Source organism: Sesamum indicum, linkage group LG8 (genome assembly GCF_026168435.1).
Source record: "Sesamum indicum cultivar Baizhima isolate 11 linkage group LG8, ASM2616843v1, whole genome shotgun sequence".
Lineage (NCBI taxonomy): Eukaryota > Viridiplantae > Streptophyta > Magnoliopsida > Lamiales > Pedaliaceae > Sesamum > Sesamum indicum.
In genome coordinates, this window is record NC_142664.1 from 29,718,439 (window position 1) to 29,738,889 (window position 20,451).

Genomic DNA, 20,451 nt, shown 5'->3' on the forward strand with positions numbered 1-20,451 from the left:
TTATTCTTATTATTGTTTGATGAATATATTATCTATGGGTTTTTAAATTTATCTTAACTCATAATAATTTTAATATAATGTTAACTTATTTGTTTTTTAATATAAAAAATTTTAATTGATCAAAATTAAAAAATTAATCTTTCACTCTCAATTTATTTAATTTACTCATAGTATTTGAAATTTATTTCATTTCAATCATATCAAACAACTTTCACATAAATAATTATATTTGCACTACCCTTGTCTTTTCACTTTAACCAAACAATTTTTAAAAAGAAGTTGCATTTGTTTACGAAATCATGAACTATCAACAAATTATGTGGATAATCTTTTATGGCTTACGGTCCTAAAGGTTAAAATTAATTCGTGTAATAATGTTTCAGCTATTCATATGATTGGATTTGGGGATGTCTTCTTAATACTACTAATTTGAGAAATAATGAGACCTCCATTATTCCTTGGGAAATTCATCATCCACTGTTCAAAGTGTGTGCAGGTCTACAAATGCATCATAATTTGGTTTGTGAATATCTTAAGACATGAAAAGAACTCAGCTGCTAAAGCAACAGACGTATCAATTTGCCACAGTTATGGTTGAGGTTCATTCCTTCACTGTCAATCACTTATCTGTACATGTTATCGCAGTAGATGAGTTCAGTACAGAACCCAAAGTCATTTGAGTAAGCAGAGAGAAGAGGAAAACAGGACATAGCTATTATATATGCTATCAACAATGCATTTGAGAATCATACTTTTTCACTACCTATGTTCCAATTATTCTTCATGTTAACAGTACAGCCAAAAGTCCTTACCATAACTCCATTACGTACAGGTAATATATGCTAAAGATTACATATACAGGCAACAGCTTTATTTTCAGTCTTATTCCCTTACTTTCGCAAACATCTTTCAATAAGGAGAAATGTGCAACAGAGACCACTTGAAAAACAGAACCAGAGATGAGAAACTAAGGAAACATGCATACTTGTCTAGAGTACAGTACTGTGCAGCAGCTATCCTCATATTAAGGAACAATCTTGTTAGCTTTCACCTTTTCGATCCAAGAAATGAAGGATTTCTTGGAATTCCTAAATCCCAAAAACCCATGCTCCTTACTCTTGTTCATCGTATCCAAGAAACACTTATTTCCCAATATAACATCTGCAAACCACCATAATCCCACATCCTCCAATTTAGTAGGCGTCAAACCATTCTCCCTCACCATTTCATCCCAAACTCCACCTTTATCCTTCATCAACCCCTCAAACGTAATCGTCTGCCCTTCCTCATGCTCCCCACATTCCACTCCAAACTGCTTCGCCAACACCTTCCACAAATGTTTCCACTTATACACATCTCCATTGTTCACATTGAAAGCCTCATTCTTTGCATGAGGATCCACCGCTGCCCATATCTGATGCTCAGCAATCAGATCAGCATCGGAGCAATCCGAATAACCATCCCAGGCCTCCTTGCACCCTGGAAACCTCAAAACCTTACCCTCATGCTTACATATAGCTGCGTATGCACAAAGGGCCCCCACCAAATTCATCATGCTATGTGGTGAGAATCCAAATATAGTGCCCGGCCTGTGCACAGACCAAGTCAGACCTTCCTTCTTCTCAACCTCCTTACACAGAATGTCTTCTAGAGTGTAATAGAAATTGATGTAATTCAATCGGGGCATATCCTCAGTATACGGAGTTTCCAGCTGTGTTTCCAACTTTCCAAAAGCCTCAAAAGGCCCAACATAATGCTTCCTCCCAGTCTGCATGCAAATGTGCTTCAAATTGGGGCAGTTAGGGATGACTGCATCAAGCACATTTTGAAGCATTCTGCCATTGGCTTCGCAATTTTCAGCCTCGGTGGGTCTGTTGGTCCAGGTTGCGTAAAACACGTGTGTGTTATCGGTGAGAGTTGAAAGCTTGGCCTGTGTATCGTCACGGTTGAGTACGTCACACTGGATGTAGTTGATTGGATAGTCATCACTCCAGGAAGGACGGGGCCGGCGGGCGACGCCGTAGACCTTCCAAGGGCCACCAGGAGTGTCGGAGAGCGGCAGGATCTCCGCCAGGCTGTTGCCCACGAGTCCAGTTACCCCAATTATCAGGGCTACGCTCTCGATCGTGCTTCCGGGGTGCCTCATCTTCTTTGGATTTTTTCTGCTAATCATCAACCACTAAGATAGAAATCCAAAGAAATTTAATAGAAATGAAATACACGTGAGTGCCATATTTACCTTTGCAGCTCCAGCGCAACACCAGCTCATTTTCAGCCTCAAGAAACCAGTTCAGTGCTATGTTTGAGGTTTCATGAGTGTGATGGGGTGGAGAGGAAAATGGGGAGAAGAGTCGAATATATAGCAATTAATAGCTCATCAACTCTGCATGTGTGCATGGGCTGGAGAGGGGAAGAATGTCCGCATTACTTGCTAAACATTTAAGATTTCTTTACGTGTTCAAGAATACATCCCGGAAAAGTCAGGCATGCACACAAGAAAGGGTTAAATACATTTCACTTCAATGCCCTTTATTATAAAATATAATTAATCAATTTGACTTTAAATTTATTCAATCATAAATTAATATTGAATTAGTATAAATTGATTAAGTACAAAATGATATTAGTATGGTGTAAAATTTAATACACAAAATACATTTTCATTTGTTAATTTAAAATTAAATTACAAAAAATAATTTTATACTGCTTAACTGAACAAAATTTGACCTCAAATTAATTGATATACTTTATTATAGAGAGGGGCACATTTTATTAATAGTGAAGAGTATTTTTTTTATTTTTATTAATTCAAATAATTATTTCAAAAATAAGAGGGTAAGTGAAGGTTTTTTTAGTTTAGAGAAATAATTGATGAGGTTCACCTACTTTAAAATTGTAAAATCCTTTTAATCCTAAATAGCAATAAAAATAACAATAATAGGTGGTAGGGACAGGAACCAATTTTTTATTTTTATGGTGGCTGGTAAGTGCAATTATGCGCATATCCGTATCCACAGATTGAAGGCCGGATAAGGCATTGAACCACCTAAAATTGGAAAGGAGTGCGCCAAATATACATACATGTAAATGTAATTACTGATTCCGTATAATTTCAAATATTAACATATAGAGAGTATAGCAGAATTAAAAATTAATTGAGTTAGGAGTGTATTGGAAAATCACTTCTATCCAGATTAACGGTCAACACATGTTACTTATATATACTTAATGCGGTCAGGACAATCTTCCATTTCTTCTTGTTGAAGTTAGTGCTGAATTGAGTACATTCTTGATTCTTCAGACAAACCCTGTCCCATCTCAATTCCTCAACAATCAAAGTACACCAGAATCTAGCTAGTCCTGTTGGACCCAGTTCGGCAACATCAAAGCTCCGCTTATCAAGTGTGCTTGTCTCACTGCCTTTACTGCACTTCATCAGCTTGACCAACCAAGACTAAACCAATAAGGTTGTCTGAGCAATAGCTCGCCCTACTTGACCTCAGCCCACCCTATCTTAGCTCGGGGGGGACTGCCATAGCTCATGCAGTCATGCTCACAAGAAGCACAATTTCCTCCAAATGTGGTAGCGTAGGCACCTGATAAATGGCCTCTCGGACGGCTTTGAAATCCATAGGACACCAGCTCTAGCTTGCAAGCCAAGAAATTTCAAAATGTTGGAAAGAATATATTTAGCCAATCCACATTCGGCAGCAGTGACCGTCACAACAAAATAAATGCGAAGACGGGAGAACAGACAGCTTTATTTAAACTTACTTAAAATGTATAGCTTCTACTATAGAAATATTTACATCACAATTTGGTTCTCTTTTCTGAAATGTCTCATAATACAACATCAAAGTGATTTTGAGACCATGACGCACAGCTGTACGTGACTGCACCTGTACCTACTAATTGTGAAGGTACATTAGATAACTGTGTTCTAGATTTCCAAGTCCTACATATTAGTCTTTCAAGAATCAATGTCACCTTTGCAAACCAGATAAAAAGCATGTCGCAACAAGACCATATATAGAGAGAAGCCTGTTCATCAAGTCACTTTCTGGGAAAGAAAACTAATGTAGACAGCTTTCAGGGTTGGTAACAGAACGAGCAGAGAAGGAAACAGTGCTGCTGGAATCCATTGCAGACGGAAGCATTTATAATCATTTCTTCATCAGCCGTTCTGATAATCTGCATTCTTCCTCCTTAGAAATATTAGGATTGAGTTTGCGAAGATTACTAACAAACATTATTGCCTCATCACTCCTATTAAGCTTACAGTACCAATCCACAATGGAATTATATGTGCTTGCATTTGGCTTGACACCATGGCTGATCATATATCGAATCACATCAGTAGCCTCCACAAACATTGCATCAGCCGCATAACTTGCAACAAAGGTATTATATGTGATTACATCTGGAGTAAGTCCAGATTCTGTCATTTCTAAGAAAATTCTTGATGCATCTTTCATCCGACCATTCCTGCAATATGCATAGATTACAGTATTGTATGAAATGACATCAGGCTTGATTCCTTTGGATAGCAGATCCCTCAGTATTTCTTCAGCTCTCTCAAAATTTGCAGAACGGCTGTACATGTACATCAAACTATTGTATGTTGTCAGACTAGGCGTGAATCCACTTTTTTTCATAAAGTTTAGGATCTCATTTGCCTTGTCAATCATTTGCCGGCGACCATATATTGAGACCATTGCATTCAGAGTAGTTATATCTGGAGAGGAACCTTTTCTTCTTAGCTCTACAAACGCTTGCTCTGTTTCCATTAATAGATCACTTTTGCTATAGACCAGAACAAGGGTTTTCAGCAGCACTGTGTGGGGTTCAATTACTCCTGAATATATGTCTTCAGCTAGAGCGTGTATCTTCTTAATTTGTTTCCCATTAGCATATGAGTGAAGCAAGGAACTATAAGTCAACTGATTGGGTTTACATCGGCCATTCTTCATTTCAGCAAAAACTTTCTCCGATTGCTCCCACAGCCCTCCCCGAGCCAGCGCTGCCAAAACAGCATTATAAGTGGAAAGGTCAGGAGTTACCCCTGCTTCTAACATGCGCTTATAAATAGCCATTGCCTGATCAAAAGATCCACATCTACTGTAAGCACTTATTAAGGTGTTAAAAGTATCCCTCTCAGCTACAAAACCTGATCGCTTCATTTCTTTGAACACCCCAGATACTTCAGTGTCCATTCCATTCTGCCCAAACACAGCCAAAAGGGTATTCCAAGTAACAACGTCTGGCTTGCATCCACAAGCCTTAATATCATCAAAAATCTTCATCATTTCTGCAAACTTTCCACGATTTCCAAACATCTTGATTAGAGCATTAAAGGTGCATATATTTGGATTACAACCTGAACGTTGCATCTCCTCAAATACCCTCATTGCAGGTTCATCCTTTCCAGCCTTCTCAAAACCTGACAACAGTGTAGTATAAGTGAACACATCTGGCTTCATCCCCTTTTCAAGCATCTGAGCTTTGAGCTCTAACGCTTCCTCCAACAAACCATCCCTAGCATAAGCAGATATCAGGGAATTGTAAGTCACAGTACTGGGTGAAAAACCATTAATTTCCATCTCCCTCAAAACTTCCATGGCCTCTTTAGGCCTCCTGGACTTTCCATAAACATCCAGTAGCGCATTATAGGTCACCTTATCCGGCACAAATCCAGCTAACTTCATCTCCTCAAAAATTCCCTTAGCTTCCTCATACAAAGAGCCCCGTCGACAACAGCTTATCATGGTATTATATGTGTAAGCATCAGGAGCAACACCCGAGCTCTTCATACCATCAAAAACCGCCATAATTTTATGCCAAGGCATGCCCATTTTGCCATAAACATTCAAAATCACGTTGTACGTGATCAAAGTAGGCTTGCAACCCTCCTCCTCCATTTTCTTGAAAACCATTACGGCCTCCCTGTACCGCCCATTACTCGAAAAAACGGTTATCAAAGAAGTATAGGCGTACACATCAACCCCAAATCCATCTTTATGCAAATTATGAAACAAAGAAGCAGCAGTAGAAACCCGACCCTCTTTGCCCAACATACTAATAATCACCGCCACAAGAGACCCATTAATCAAATTCTCCGAATTCTCACGTTTCTTAATCCATTCAAACACATTTAAAGCCAAGTCACATTTTTTATAGTAGCCCAAAGCCTTAATTATACCCAAGACATCAGAAAATACTGCATCTGTACAATCGTTTAAGAATTCGTTTTCTCGATGACGAGAATTGAACAAAGAAGATAACTCATCGTCCAGCTGTTGTATGTTGAATTGAGGATGAATGAGGGAGTGAAGAGTGAGCTCACCTTGAGAAGAGAGGCGGTTGTGAAACCAAGGCTTACCCTTATTGGGATCTCCGTGTTTTCCAATGCGACGTCGTGGTCTTGGTACCGAGGAGGGGTAGTTCGGGGAAGTGGAGGAGGTGGTGGGCTGGGGCTGTTGGTGGTGGAAGAATTCTTGGAATAGAGGGGTTAAGGGCGGCGGGGGAGAGGGAACAGGGACGGAGGAGTGGGTGTCTTGGAAGAAAGGTTTTGGTGGTGGTGGGTTTGGGAGGAGAAGAGGAAGAGCTAGTTTTTCTGCCATTGGCGCCGAAACAAATCCAGAGTGGGAGAAGGGGGTTTTGCAATTGCAAATGTCTAGCAGTCAAATTCTTGGTCCATTTGCGCTTCAACAAAAAATCTTTTCCTTCTCAAGGGACAAATCTTGCTACATAAAACACCACCCAACCCAACACAAGCTCAATATTTTGGTACATGCAACGAATTGTATTGGTTCGTGAACTTTGATAAAATGGCTTTTTCCAACATACTTATTGATTCTTGGTATAAGGACTAGGCTCATCAAAAAAATTTAACACTGCTCGAAATCTTTGAAGTTGTTGTTATCAAGCTCCATGTTTATCCCGTAAATTTAAATTTAAAGTAAAATCATATCGAAATATTAATTTGATTTTATTTTAGAACTTAAAAAAATTACTAAAAATTGAACTGCACCGCTAAATAATATAATTAGTTTTTTAAGTTATATGTATATAATAATTTGACAAACTAATTAATTTTTTAAAAGAATTTTATATTCGTATTATACAATCCTACAATTTATATATTAGCAAAGATTCACATTATAAAGTCCATATTTGTAAAATTTATATTTGGATTTTATATCAAAAAAATATGTTTAATTATTTAAGCCCATTTGATTATTCTCTCAATTTTTCGTTCATTCTTCTCCCCTATATTTTTTTCTTCCCTTTTTCCTCTTCTCTCTCTTACCGCACTTTTTGTTCTATTTTTCTATTTTTTATCGTTGTTTTCTCTAAAATCGATCATTTGCTTTTATTGAATTAAGTACTTTCTTGTTGGATTAATATATGTGGTCTTATATTTGAATTTACTTAAAGGTGTGAAAAATGTTGGTGGTTTTATGGTGCATAATATTGGTTTTTCTTGCTTGTACATACAAACATTTGTTTTATTTCTTGATTTTTGTTAGCCACAATATTTTATTTTTGTTATAAATATTAAAACCCCCAAACCACCCGCCACCATACAAAACTAAACCTTTAACTTTGATTTTAAAAATGACAATTTAAAAAATTATTTTACAACACCATCAATGATAATTCGATTTGAATATAGATTATAGAAAAATCGAAACCATAGCGTAAGCATCCCTATTAAGGACTATCTTGTTCCCATGCTTCAAATGTTAGGGATAATTATACCACTCCCCTTTAGAATTCGATATAATTACACCTAAATTATTATGATTTGAGAAATTATATTTAGTACTCCTAATTTTGTTTTCGTCTATCAAAAAGATTACTCTGTACATAAAAAAACCACTAAATTTGTTAATATTAGCCAAAAAAACTCGATGTAAATTCATATTTACCTTCAATTAACTTATTATTAACTTATTACAATCAAATTGTTCTTATACATTTTCACATGTTAACATATGCGAGGAGGTTTATTTTCATCTTTATAAGAATAGTTTGATAAAAAAATATTTGTTTGATCTACAATAAATCAATCGTAAGTAAATATAAATTTTTATTTTATTTTTTTATAATATTATTAAAAAAAATTATTAAACTTTAACTAACGAATAAATCTATTTATTGAACAAAAATAAATATTAAAATTACTAAATATAATTTTCTAAATTATAAAAAAATTATGTATAATTACATTAAATATAAAAAAAAAGGCAGTATGATTATCCCCAAATTTTACAATAGAAAATAAGGGGGCCATTTTACCAATAATTGTTTCTTTCTCCTCTCCAAAACCATTTCACTATGTTTGTTTTCATTTTCAAGTTATTTTCGATACAAGTTAAAACATACCCAATGTTAGTCATCATTTAAAACACCTTATTTAGGTGTTTTTAACTATTTTAGCATAAATACATACATATATATACACACACACATATACATAAATATATATAAAAAACACATGATTTGACAATAATTTAACAATAAATAGTAATTTTTGTCTCCCAAAACACAACATTAAACATATAATACTTATTTTAAATTATCTTAAAAAACAAATCCAAACATACATACTATCTCTAACACACACTTATTTATCTCTATTTTTCTCTCTCTATGTCCACAAAATACAACAAAACACTCAAAAAACGAATTCAAACATTATGTTTCCTTTCTAGGTTATCCTAAAATAAAACTCCACTTTCAAAATAAAATTTTTATTACTTAAATGTCTTGTCATTTAACATCAATAATTCCTAACAACTGTTCTTCAAAACCAACAACGTAATTTTTACAACACTGTTACACAAAACGCAGTCAGTTTCATGGAAGAATGCAGGAGTAGGGTACTCCAGAGAATGGGGATAATACAACATTTAGTAGCCTTTTTCTGATATATAATTAAATAAATGAAGCTGCTCCAGCTAGAGAAACTTTTTACCAGCCGATACCTGCACTTAATCAGAAAAAAGGAATGCCAATCAAATCATACGTACACCATACTTGACAAGAATTTTTGTGCCAGTCTTGAGATCCATCAAGAATGCATATATTTGCAGTCACTACAAAGCATTGCACTTTAAAGCCTACAAGTGCATCCGAAGGCAAAATCAGTCATGATGACTGATCCTCTCGCCCACGAGCTTTGAAATTTATCTATAATGGAAAACAATAGCTAGTGATTCCTAAAGACTGACATCATTCATCAACAGAAACTTCATTTACAAAAAAGATTGATTTCCTTTCAAGATGCAAAGCCATAATCCTTGTACTCATTCACTTTCTCACTTAAGAAAGTGTGGATTAATCAAGCCAGCAATCTCAAGGAACCCAACACGATCCCTTCCTCCGAAAATCTTCTTCAGCTTCTCATCACAGATAATGACCTTCTTGTCTTCAGGATCCTGAAATGAAGAAAAAAGAAACAAGTTCGTTCTACGTAAACATGAAATGACTGAATTATTTTCAACCAATATTTAGTGAAACAGTGAAAAAGTAATTGTATGAGATTCCTCAAAATATTCAAGTCAATGCTGATAATGGATTCAAAACTAAATACTAGTCAGTAGTTCAGAAATTAAGAAGACGGTTGGCTTATCCATAGAGAACTCATGTTTACTGAAACTTTTGGAATAAACCAACGCAAAAGCAATGCAAAGCTAACCTTCACAACACACAGCCTAAAACTCAAGTGATATATTGCCTGCTTCTCTACCAACTCATGAACTATCATCTTGCTTCTTCCATCATCTAGTTATATGACTGAAATAAATAAGACTAAAAATAGAGGCTGACTCTGAGGCAGCCAGCAGGAAAAAGTCGACAATTGCAAATATAGTCTACAAAACTAAGCATGGTACAGCTGAGTCCAACCACTTTGCCGCGTGCAATATGTTAATAAAATTTCAGGTACACGGCAACCTAATTCTATTTGAGCAAATCAAGCACAAACTTCCAATTAATTAACAGACAAACTCTGCAACAATAGAAGTCGAAACTACTTGACAATTTTTGACCCCGATATGTAATAATTGCCAGATATTTGTACGAGTAACCCCAGAAAAAAGGAACAGAAAAGATATTAAGATTCAGAGTAAGGCGCAGTAATAAACCCATAATTATTTTGTACAATTAAAATGTTAGCTGTCCATTAAAGAATCCTCTCTTCATCAATACCAACATCACAATGTCAAGCTGTAAACAAACGCATTAACATAGAAGATTAAAATACTCAATTCAGTCTCAGGATCACATGCTTTATCCACGTTGTCATTTGTCCATATAGATAGGAAAAAGAATGGAGAAACAAAATCACCAGATAAACTCTTGACATTAGGTCCAAGCCAGCACAGTAAAGACAATGCTGGAATTAACCCTTAAGGCAAAACTAAATAACATAACCACAGTGCAAGGCGAGACAGTTTCAGAGTAATACGTAAAAGTACAGATAAATAAACGGTCCAAGACACTCATTAACAATCAAAGTCAACGGAAGAAAGAAAGACCTGCCTAGTCATAAGCATCAGATACAAAAATGCGACGAAACAAACAATACAGGCCCAGAAATATATAAAAACTAGGTTTCCAGAATGTGTATATACCTGAAGATTGTGCTGCTTAATGTGAGCCCAAATCTCCTTGAGTGCTTGAGTGCGGGGAATCTCAGGCACACCGCCGAGAAACGCCTGCATTTCGGGAGAGACTCGGCGCGGCTTCATTATCCCCCTGGGCTCGCGCTTCTTCGTCTCCATAACGGGCTTGGAGGAGGCAGAAACCGTCACCGATGGCAAAACACGCAGGTTAGCGGAAACAATGCTGACAGGGGCGGAAGACGCGGAGTGGCAGAAGGACCGAGTCTCGGCCGGCAGAAAACTCGAAAAGACAGGCAAAGACATGGGCATTGTTGAGCAATCAGCGGGTGTGAATATAGAGATTATTGGAAATGAAGAAGGGTTTGGAAGAAGAAGAAGAAGATAAGACTTCAAAAATAACACTCCCCGCCTCTTGTGCCGTTTTCCAACTTTATCAGGTTTTCATTTGGTTATTTACTGAAATGCCCACACACCCACTGCACTATTGGGCCAAGCGTAATTTGGATGAGGCCCATAAAGAAAATACTAACGATCTCCTTAAGCCCAAATGGATAAGGCCCAAATGGATAAGGCCCTTTTGTCCAACTCATATTGCCTTTTACCAACATTTTGTTCACCTCTGCCTCTTTCAGAATTGCTGTCCAAATTGGACACAAACCCTTAATGACTATAATCTACACACACTGCTCAAAACATAGACCGTAATTCCCTCGGAAATACGAGATTGAAAAATCATAATTTTAAAAATATAAACAAAAGTAAACTGAGTAGTGGGCTGTCTGTTCTAATATGAGTGAGTTTATGACTGCCACCAAATCCTTGATGATTCAATTTGCTACAAACAAATCAATGATGAGTCCGAGAAAGATTGAAGCGTCAATGAGACAGGAGCAGGTAGCTACAGCCTCCAACTGTTGTTATGGGGTATTATTGCATTACATGACATGAGCGGCATGATCATCGCTATCCACTTTAGGCACAGCAAATTGATGACTGCACCAAACTTACCCTATTATTCCTCCTCCCTTCCAATCTACGCCACCACACGTGGGCCCCCCCTTCCCTCTTCTCCTCCCCCACTTTTCACTAAGTAATAAAAAATCTCAATTATTTTCTTTGAAATTAAAAAGTTTGTTTGCTTTTCTTTTCTTTTGTCTTACATCAATTCCAGTCTTCTTCTTTTTTTTTTTTAAAAAAAAAACACTAATGTCATATCAAGAATTTAACTTAACATGCATAGGTTAATTATTTAAGTATTTTGAAATATAATATTAATGTAAAATAAATCAAATAGTTTAATTTACTCGAAAATAATCATAGTATTATAATCCATGATAAGAGGCTTTGATTTGATTCATAGTATGTCACTTTAGTTGGGTGAGATGTTTCAATTCGATCAATAATGCACGTTAGTTTTTATGTCACTTTTAATCACAGGAGACGAATAAGAAAAAAAAATAAAATTAATTTAATTTTCACAAAACAAAAGACATAATAATGATAATAATAACAACAGTAAGTGGGAAGCGGAATTGCGGTGCAATGATTAGTTTATTAAGCAAATGATGAGGACAGGCTGGTAAATTGGTGTCTAAGCATAGTGTTCTTTTTCTGTTCCTTCCTTTGATTCTAATCAAATCAAGACCAACCCTACGTGCCACGTCTACGCCACCATTTGATTGTCTTCTTCAACCAAACTAGCCACCATCACTTGGATATAATGCATCACATTTTTAAGTTATATCAACAAATGATTTAATATATTATTATTTTTAAATTTAAAAAATATAATTAAAATACATGTAAATGCGATATAAAAAATATAATGCATACATACTTCTGTCCTGTATGAATGTGGCAAAAATACTCCACTGTTAATAATAAATGTAAGAATTTTTGGTTTTTTTTTTCTTAAATTTCATTAATTAAACTAGATTTTATAAATTTGAAAACGGGGTAATTCTAAGTATGATGTAAGTATATGAATAAGTAGAGTAGAAGGTAAACTTTGATGGATGGAAAATTATACCCACCATCATCACTCATCACATGTTTCATCCTTTTACCTTGTATTTATTTTCTATAATTAAAATTTTCTGATTAAGAAAACTAATCACTTCTTTAAAGCTTATTCGGACAATCCTTAAATTGGTCAATCCCAACCCACAAACACATTCAAATTAAAAAACTTAAGTCTGTACATGTGAAGCCACTTCCATTTTATAATGAAGATGCCCATCTTTATCATTTAATTTATGTTCATTATCTTTTTTTTTTAAAATCTTATTTACTCTCATATAAATTGACTAACTATACTAGGGCAATTGAAAATTCGCTAGGTTGTTCATTGGATAAAATCCAATTGAGATTTTATTGAACGGAAATTCCATATATCAAAATATTATTACCCTGTATCAAATCGAATTAGTTGATTCAATTTTGATAATTATTAAATTTTTCTCTGAATATCCGTTTCAAATGTAAAAATCAATTAAATTTTAAAAATAATAATTTTTTATACATTATGTTTTGAAATTGTATTAATTAAAATAATAAAAACAGTACAGAAATGTTTTATATATGTATAATAGATCGATACTAAAAATCAAAATTCAATAAAATTATTAAAGTTCTAAGAAAATAAAAGTCAAATAGCGAATTGATTTTTTTTTTTCCCGAATTTGATGTATCCAACTTTAAACACCAGAATTGGAGCAGTAGTGATGATAAAAGTTGCAAAGTTGATGTTAGAAACTGTATGGCTAAAAAGTAAAGAAATTTGATTTTACCACTTTTGTTGTGATTTACATCTTAGTATGATGATTTAAGAATTGACATATGGAGAAATGGGTAAGGAGTGGGTGGGACCCATCTATAGTATATATCTCACTGCAGAGGATTTTGGTAGTTACAAATCACAACTCCCAATTCCTAGTGTTGCACGAACTACACACCAGTACATAAAAAGGTGGCATCTTTGTTTTTACTCCTCTACGGTTTCATACCATACATATACACCTTTTTCAGCTTTTAAACGTCTTTACAGTTTCATTCCTACATTTCCCCCTTCCTATATATACTGTCTCATTCCCTGCACAGACTCCGTCTTAACCTTCACTCTCACACTCACTCACTGTCTCTTCGGTGCGCAGCGGGTTGGGCCGAGGACAGTGTGTGCATACCACATTTTATTAATAATGGCTCGGAAACTGCTTGTGTTTACGGCTTTGATCTGCATTGCCGTCGCCGGCGTCTCCGGACAGTCTCCATCTACTTCTCCGACTGCAACTCCTGCTCCGCCTACTCCTACCACCCCTGTCTCCACTCCCCCTACCACCACAGCTTCGCCTCCTCCAACTTCTCCCACACCACCAGCAGCTACACCACCTCCGACTTCGTCTCCGCCTCCTGTTTCTTCCCCTCCGCCAGCTGTAACTACTCCACCCCCAGCTACTCCTCCTCCTGTTGCCTCTCCTCCGCCTGTTGCCACTCCTCCTCCCGTGAGCTCCCCCCCACCTGCATCTCCTCCTCCGGCTGTTCCTCCACCCGTTCAGACTCCGCCTCCTCCAGTTCCGTCTCCTCCGCCTCCCGCTCCTACTCCGCCCCCACCGGCTGCTCCTACCCCTGCTCCACTCGCTTCACCACCAGCTTCTGTTCCAGCTCCAGCTCCATCAAAGCCGACGTCTCCTGCGCCGTCTCCATCGTTGCTGAGCCCTCCGGCACCTCCAACTGCAGCTCCAGGTCCGAGTCTTCAGGCGCTTTCTCCTGCTCCATCAGCCACCGATCAGGTACCTGACAACCGTACCATTTCACATGTCTACCAGTACTTTGAAATCTCTCTCTCTCTCTCCTTACTCTATTCGCTTTGCGTTGATGCATGATGTCATATATTTATATATATATACATCCTATCTGAAATATGAATAATAAGTGTAGCAAGTATAGGTCTTAATTTCTATATTGAGCTCTAGTGTGTATTCGAATGGAATTATATACACAACTGAAACTCGAAATTGTCATGAAATGATCAAATCTATTCGAAAAGCTTGAAACTATCTTTATGGTGAAACTAGCTTCTGCAGTAGACAATCAACGCCTCATGTGTATATGATGTCGATAGAAAATTAACAAGTTCAGATTCTAGTGATGGAGAGAAAACGAATGGATGGTTCAATTAATACAGGAACTTTGATTAATACCCAGAATAGTTTGGGAACTTTCCTGCGGTTAATGTGTGCGTTATCAATATAAGGTTGTTCTAGTTATCATTTAAATAGTTTTTCTTTTAATTCTACTGACTGTTGATCCAAACAAATTACTTTCTAATTTGCATATAAACCCTTCTTTATCTTGAAATATTCATTGCAGAGTGGAGCAAATGCAGTGTGGTCGTTGCAGAAGATCATCGGTAGCTTTGTTTCCGGATGGGCTGTGGTCTATTTGCTACTTTAGATTATTACTTTATCTGGCTATTGACTTCCGAGTTCCGGCCCATATATATATCTATATATTTGTATTTGTTGCATTTAGCCCATAGGGTTCTGGTTCTGGTTTGGAGTTTTTGGCTTCATTGATTTGGATTCTTTCGGCACCTTTTGGATCTTATTTTTGTATTGAAACTCTCAGGAGTGAGTTATTGTTCATGAGACTATCCTAGCTACTCTGTTTCATCTCTCAACATTCATCCTTGTTCTTGTTAATACTGTTATATTAACGTTCTCTCTTGCGAAATTTATGTGTTGCATAGAGCAGAGACTATTAACTGGGTGTCCCCACTTCTTGTGCAGTTTTTGGTTTTTCGGCTGTGTAGTAAGGAAATTCTAATCCAAATTGAGTTTGAGAGGACGAGAATTAATTATATATCAAGTACAATATACTTATAATATAATTACTATGTAATTAGAAAAATAATCAATCATGTGATAAGTGTATCACACTCACTTTTTAATTGATTTCGTCCAATCAAATTTTATTTGGAGAAGAATCGCCTCCCGGGCTGCTAAAGCCTCTGCTAACTCCCCAGTCCCTGCCATGCAGCCAAGCCACGCACTGCCCCAAATTATTCCGAGCGACCACCCCAGCACCCAGCTCCATGCCTCGTTCAAAAGTTGCCCCATCAAAATTAAGCTTTATAATATTCGCCGTGGGAACGTGCCATCGAGAGGAGTTTGGAGCCTAGATGCCGATTCAGAGACTCTCCTCTGCACAAGGAAAGCCTCCATGGAGTGCACCCCAAAACCGAACACCTGAGAGGGCTCCAGACAACTCCCTTCCATAAGCTTACGATTCCGGCACCACCAAACCGACCAACAGATACACAAGAAGAGACAAAAATCCCTGTCATCAAGGCGGAAGGAAACCTCTTGCATCTAGAGACTGGTATCCCGGGCCTTAACAGTCCTAAATAATGAAGACAGAGGACATACCCCACACAATGCAAGTATAAGGACAGCGGGTCAAAAGGTGCATGATATCCTCATCAGACGCCCCACAGAACGGGCCTCCCCCTGAAGCTCTCGCACCATCTTAGACAGATTGATACTGGTTGGAAGGGCATTAAGACAGCTCGCCAAGCAAACACCTTGATCTTATTTGCAAGTAAAGCTTGCCATACTTTCCTCCACCACCATTGATCCCGCGTGCCTCGGGAGCTCGAACAAGGATGAGCCTCCAACTCGCAAGCGGATGATAGGCGCTCCGGACAGAAAACAAGCCAGTCTTAGTATAGTGCCACACCAAAATATCCTCCTCCCCTGTTCGACTAAGCTGGATACTAAGAATAAGTTCGCTATCCATCGGCCAGAATAACTCCTGAACCCTCCCACTCCCCACTAACAGAATCCCTCAGCTCGGAAACTCTCAAGTTACTGCCCGAAGCTGGGGGAGGGGTAATGGGCCGAAAAGATCTGGGACGAGGAAGCCACGGGTCAGTCCACACTCGAATAAGATCACCGGACCCCACCCGTCATCGACATCCAGCCCGGAAAAGATATTGCGCCGCCACCAGACTCCGCCATGTAAACAAGGGACGTCTTCCCAACGAAGCAGAGAAAATATCACCATTAGGGAAATACCTCGCCTTAAGCACTTGGTTGCTCAGGCTGCATCAGAATCTGCCACAGCTGCTTAGCCAACATAACAGATGCAACACCTGGAACCCCAAACCTGCCAAAAGCTTTCTATCGCATAACTGTTCCAAGATACCCAATGAATTTTATGCTTTCCCCCAGTTTCCCCACCAGAAATTGGCAATCATATTCTGAATTTCCTTTAATAACGTGACCGGGAGTCTGGAGCACCCCATCGCATAGGTCGGGACAGCTTGGATAATGGATTGAATAAGTATCCACTTGGGACAGTAGCCTCTCATTCCAACCAGTTATTTTGTTCCAAATTAGATCCGGAACAATGTCAAATAGCTCCCTCTTTGACCGAGCGATCCTAGAAGGTAGGCCCAAATAAAGCTCCATCTCATTCTTCCCTCCGAATGGTAAGCTCAGTAGCAATAGAAAGACAGAGATCCTAGTTTGGGCCCTTTCTTGGTAACACAGATGGTAATGGCTGTATGAATGAAGATCTTGGATCTCCTAAAATGGGTCCAAAATTGATTTCAACTTGAACCCAAATGGATCCATCCCAACCCAATCCAATGAGATCCAGCCCACCATTTGAATCCATATTGCAACCACATGGGTAACATCCACGTACCCCTACTAACATTATTGATGAAAGCTAGCAAGCAATAATAGATTAGGATCCAAGAACATGAAAATTTTTAAAATAATCTTCTGGAAAGTACGCCTAAGCCTAGAGAACGATAAGGCCGACACAATCAATAATGGATTCACATAAATAAAAGGTATCAGCTTTTGGCCCACGCATTCCCACCCTATAACTTTCCTTCCTTCTTCACCCGTCCAACAATTAAACCAGAAGCCCCAATTCAATTCAATGATCTTCACCCTATATATATATGGATATAATTATTTTATCAAGGCTAATATCGTAAATACATAAAACTCTAAAAATATATGGTGGTTTTTATTTTTACCATCTTCTTCTAGAAATGACATCTTTATCCTTTGTTAAATTCTTGCTCCATCACAAACCTTAAAAAATTGAGACACATGTGTAAAACTATTAATTTATTTTAGTAGTATATAATTATTTATCTTACTAATTAATTATAGTTATTACTAAATAATAGTAACTAGTGTATTAATTGGCATAGAGGATAATATTAAATATATAAAACATTTACAACTATGATGCATAGACACGAAAACGGCGACACGACGATATGAAAAATTTTAAGAAAAGTAGAATATGATATGATACTGACACGGCTATGAATAATATATTTTTCATTATATATATATAAATAATTTCTCATAAAATTAATATATGTAACATTTTTTTAAACAATACTGATTTCACAAGTTTAAACCCACTGTAGAAAAATCATCTTACCGTAATTCAAACAGATATGGATAGTTTATGAATACTTTTAAGAAAAATTGATTTCACCCAAACCTAGACTATTCAGAACGAGCCGCTACAGTAGTCATGAAATTAGGGTTTTGAAGGAGAAAGTAAAAGAAAAGTGAGAAAGAAGAAAAAGAAAAAAGATAGAGAGAGAGAGAAGAAGAAGAGTATTGAAGAGTAAAGGGAAACTATTATTCATTTTTTTGCCCAATTTTTTTTTAAAATCGTAAAGTAACTCTTAACGTGTCGGACATGCTGAAGCACTGTGCCCATTTTTTTAAATTTTTTTCCGAACACGCTGAGGTCGTGTCCGACATGTGTTCGAGCTATGTCTTACACTACAACGAGTAATTTTTTAAAGTGTCTGTGCATTATTATAGATTTATAATCATAATCATTATCATTTTCATTAAAGGAGAAAAAAGGAGAGAGAGAGAGAGAGAGATTTGGAAGGGGCAATGTGGAAATGCACGTGGAAGGCGTCTGTACGTGTGAAGTAAAACATAACATGGAACTCATAAATGCTTCAGTAATGAATTAATTACACCTTCCATCTCTCAATTATTAAAACTTTTATTTTTTTATTTCTATTATGATTGTTAAATATTATCAATTATGGGCTTCTCATTAATGTGCCATTGCCCATTTCTCAGACTCTGCCGACACTTTTTCAAAGAGAGAGAGAGAGAGAAGGAATTTTTATTTAAAACTCAGAAAATTCCATCATGTTTTCCTTACAGTCTTTATTACACTAATAATAATAATAAATAATAGCAAAATGGTCCTTGAAAATGGGAAATATTGTCTACCAATTTCACAACATTTCCTAAACCTCCGCTACCACAAATCCCCCAATTTAAGTGGACATCAACTAAATCTCAATCAAACATACACATTTTTATTAATTTTCCAACTACTTTTTTTTTAATTTTTTTATTATATATATATATATATTGTACTAGTGTCACATATGGGAGATTCCCAACTCTTGATGCTTATTTATAACTGTACGGTTGAATTTCACTTTCCTCCCCCCCAACTATGTGCATTTTTGCATTTTCGCCTATTAAATTATAAAAATATATGTATTTTGTTTTCTTCAGCTGAGAAGTGCTTTTTTTGACTTTATTTGTATTTATAAAAGATTTTTTAGAAATATTACGAGAAGGGTTATTTTGATCCTTTATCAAGAAAACAGGTATTAACGAGTTGCAAGATTATATATGGAGTTGACGTCTATTTATCATTGAAAATTGAATAAAATTGGTGATACGTACACCTCATATTATCATTTTATAGATTTAAAATTATTCTTTCTAGACCATATATTTTTTCTAAAAATGATGATCTCGTTACAACTATTGAGAATGAAAACAATATGTTTTGATAAGTTTTTAAATCATACTTTGAGTTTAAATTCACTTATCAAATAAAAAAAATTAGTTTAGTTTAAATTATTCATTTAAACCAACAATTTTAAAGTTTCAATATTCTCTCAAAATACTAGAAACGAATTTAAGAAATAACTAGTGTTCTCTTAATTTAAGTGAACAAAGTATAGATTTTCATAACTTGAGGGGTCAAAACATCAAACATATAATCAAGTGTAGCAAAGTGAAATTTACCCTTGTTTCAATACTTTGGGGACTCGTTCATTATTTTGCCACCCTATAAGCTCTTCTAGGCTATGTACATACTCTACTCCTACATCATCTTTGGTTCGTTGCTTTTACTATGAATTTATTTTATTAATTTAATTGTATAATATTTTAATTTACCGAACTTGTTTGACTTTGATGTCAATTTATATATATATATATATATATATATATTAGCTGGTCTAATCGGTGGAGGTCATGTATAATAGGGGTAAATGTGAGATAAAAAAAACTTAGAGGACCACATGTTGAATTATTAAAAGTGTTTGGGCAAGCTTCACTGGCAGCAGTCGCTATGGGTTTAGCACATGGTGCTACGCTGGGTCCGACGTCGATGAAATTTAGGAATACTTAAAATAAGTGGAAGTTAGTACGAGTTTGTCTAGAGAAAATAACTTAGGCTGCGGTGAGTTCAAATATACAGCAGAGAGTCAACCATTAGAATCAAATCACTGCACGATGCAATATCCTAGGAAGTAAATGAGGTGGAACATGGGATTATTGTTATAATATTATGGAGTTTTAGCTACTTTTTTCAGGCATATAGACAAATAATTATTTGGAAAAGCGTTTCTTGCAGTTTATGTTTATTCGGGGATGTTAGTAGTATGATTGGTGATGAGATGGATACGTAATTACAAGACAAGATACAGTTAGAACAACATTGAGAAGGCTTT

The 20,451-nt window shown here is 36.4% G+C and overlaps 3 protein-coding genes and 1 pseudogene across 3 annotated transcripts; 1 reads left to right on the top strand and 3 right to left on the bottom strand.

The window, feature by feature from the left end:
* Positions 1-960: 960 nt before the first annotated feature.
* Positions 961-2,269, bottom strand: LOC105169477 ((S)-8-oxocitronellyl enol synthase ISY1 pseudogene; annotated as a pseudogene).
* A 1,472-nt stretch (positions 2,270-3,741) lies between these two features.
* Positions 3,742-6,802, bottom strand: LOC105169478 (Pentatricopeptide repeat (PPR) superfamily protein). Its single transcript, XM_011089872.3, has one exon. It carries the CDS (start codon positions 6,618-6,620, stop codon positions 4,164-4,166), a length of 2,457 nt encoding a protein of 818 aa, XP_011088174.1. The 5' UTR covers positions 6,621-6,802; the 3' UTR covers positions 3,742-4,163.
* A 2,194-nt stretch (positions 6,803-8,996) lies between these two features.
* Positions 8,997-11,052, bottom strand: LOC105169479 (SWIB/MDM2 domain superfamily protein). Its single transcript, XM_011089873.3, has 2 exons — positions 10,641-11,052; positions 8,997-9,443 (listed from the first exon to the last, which is right to left on the bottom strand). Exons 1-2 carry the CDS (start codon positions 10,938-10,940, stop codon positions 9,324-9,326), a joined length of 420 nt encoding a protein of 139 aa, XP_011088175.1. The 5' UTR covers positions 10,941-11,052; the 3' UTR covers positions 8,997-9,323.
* Positions 11,053-13,684: 2,632 nt separating this feature from the next.
* Positions 13,685-15,362, top strand: AGP9 (arabinogalactan protein 9). Its single transcript, XM_011089874.3, has 2 exons — positions 13,685-14,419; positions 15,000-15,362. Exons 1-2 carry the CDS (start codon positions 13,829-13,831, stop codon positions 15,081-15,083), a joined length of 675 nt encoding a protein of 224 aa, XP_011088176.1. The 5' UTR covers positions 13,685-13,828; the 3' UTR covers positions 15,084-15,362.
* Positions 15,363-20,451: the final 5,089 nt, after the last annotated feature.